At 40.6% G+C, this 1,823-nt stretch overlaps 1 protein-coding gene across 1 annotated transcript; it reads right to left on the minus strand.

Annotated features, from left to right (window-relative positions):
* Positions 1-623: 623 nt before the first annotated feature.
* LOC107716903 (uncharacterized) lies at positions 624-1,479 on the minus strand. The gene has a single exon (XM_016523520.1). It carries the CDS (start codon positions 1,470-1,472, stop codon positions 624-626), a length of 849 nt encoding a protein of 282 aa, XP_016379006.1. The 5' UTR covers positions 1,473-1,479.
* Positions 1,480-1,823: the final 344 nt, after the last annotated feature.

The raw sequence follows: 1,823 nt of genomic DNA on the forward strand, positions 1-1,823 counted from the left end.
AAGATTTAAACGATGGAATCAATAACCCATAGGAACTGCATGCACGTTCTTCTTGACTGCGTTCCCTGAGAGAAACCGAAAGTAAATGGCAAAATAAAGTGTAGTACCTTAAATGTCCTGTAGGAGGCGGAAAAGAAACACTGCTAGACATAAGAAACAGCACACAACTAATGTGTTTAATTATTTCACATAAAATGAGAAAACACATACTTGTTCAGTCACGGCTCTTTTTTAACGTTATTTAAAGTAATGTACATGTCAAGAAATCATATTCAAATGAGATTATGCACAAACAGAAGATAAATTGGCAGTACGCTAAAACAAAGTACGCTACCAATTACGCGAATCATGTCTGTTTATAACAAAATATAACAATAATCCCGATCTACACTTTACTTTAATCTACACAACACTTAAAAAGCACTATTTAGTATAAAATTTAGCACTTACAGACATATATTTCCAAGGTTTAAACGATGGAATCAATAACCCATAGGAACTGCATGCACGTTCTTCTTGACTGCGTTCCCTGCAGGAGTAGTACTACCTCTGAGACAGGCCTTAGGTATACCTTTGCAGATCCTTCTCTAATTATCTTTACCTCCACCTTCCTCACTTTACCATCACTGCTGGGTATGGAGTCCAATCGGCCACTCATTACGTTTCACATTGAAGTCTTTAAGCAAGACAACATCACCTTCCTCAAGGTTCCGTCTTTTCTCAGTCCATTTCCTCCATACTTGCAATGTTGCAAGATAGTCTCTCCTCCAAGCTTTCCAGAAAGTATCTGCCAGACACTGAACTTGTCTCCATTCTTTCTTGTAGAGGTCCTTAATGTCAAAGTCCCCAAGAGGTGCTGGTACAGTACTAGCCTTTTGGTTGAGAAGCATTGCAGGGGATAGAACTTCCAATGTGTCAGGATCAGAAGAAATAGGAAGTAAAGGTCTAGCATTCATTATTGCCATGACCTCTGACATGAGAGTAGTCAAAACCTCATGGGTAAGACGGGAAAGGCCGGTTTTTAGCAGCAATGCATCCAGAATGCGCCGTGCTATGTGGATCATTCTTTCCCAAGCTCCTCCCATGTGGGAAGAGTGGGGAGCATTAAATGTCCATACGCAATCTTGCTCCTGCAAGTAACCTTTTAGTTCTGGATCATCGGCATTGATATTCAGTTCACGACAGGCTCCGATGAAATTAGTTCCTCTGTCGGATCTGAAGTGTTTGACTGGTCCGCGAACTGCCAAGAACCGTCTGAGGGCATTAATGAAACTTGAGGTTGACATGGACTCAATGACTTCCAGATGGACAGCCCTTGTACTTAAGCAAGAAAAAATGACAACCCATCTTTTACTTTCAGCGCTGCCCCCTCTAGTGCGGCGTGATATTATGTTCCATGGCCCAAAAACATCCAGGCCCACATGAGTGAATGGAGGATCCACTTTCACTCTGTCCATAGGTAAATCTGACATTCTCTGTTCTTCGAGTCTTCCTCTTAACTTCCTACAGATAACGCACTGATGCCATGCATATGCTGTAAAGCTTCTTTCCCAGCGAGAATTAGTTCATGCATGCAGTATAGGAAGTAAAGCTTACACTAACTAAAAATGTTTCATGCATTTGTAACGAGTTCTTATATGCAATGCACAAATACAGTTCTAAACAGTTTGAGGATTTATGCATAACAAGAATATGTAAGAGCTTCTGTGCACAGCAATTGCATGTTAGTGTTCCTAAGCAATCGTTTCCAGCTAGAGTTAAATCATGCATGCATTATTAGTAAGGCTTGAACTTACTGAAAGTGTTTCCTTCATTTGAAACGA

This window comes from Sinocyclocheilus rhinocerous, unplaced genomic scaffold (assembly GCF_001515625.1).
Source record: "Sinocyclocheilus rhinocerous isolate Xijiao unplaced genomic scaffold, SAMN03320098_v1.1 scaffold3802, whole genome shotgun sequence".
Lineage (NCBI taxonomy): Eukaryota > Metazoa > Chordata > Actinopteri > Cypriniformes > Cyprinidae > Sinocyclocheilus > Sinocyclocheilus rhinocerous.

Bases quoted from the DNA above. Each gene is read 5' to 3' on its own strand.
- LOC107716903 (XM_016523520.1), bottom strand. From the start codon at position 1,472: ATGTCAGATTTACCTATGGACAGAGTGAAAGTGGATCCTCCATTCACT.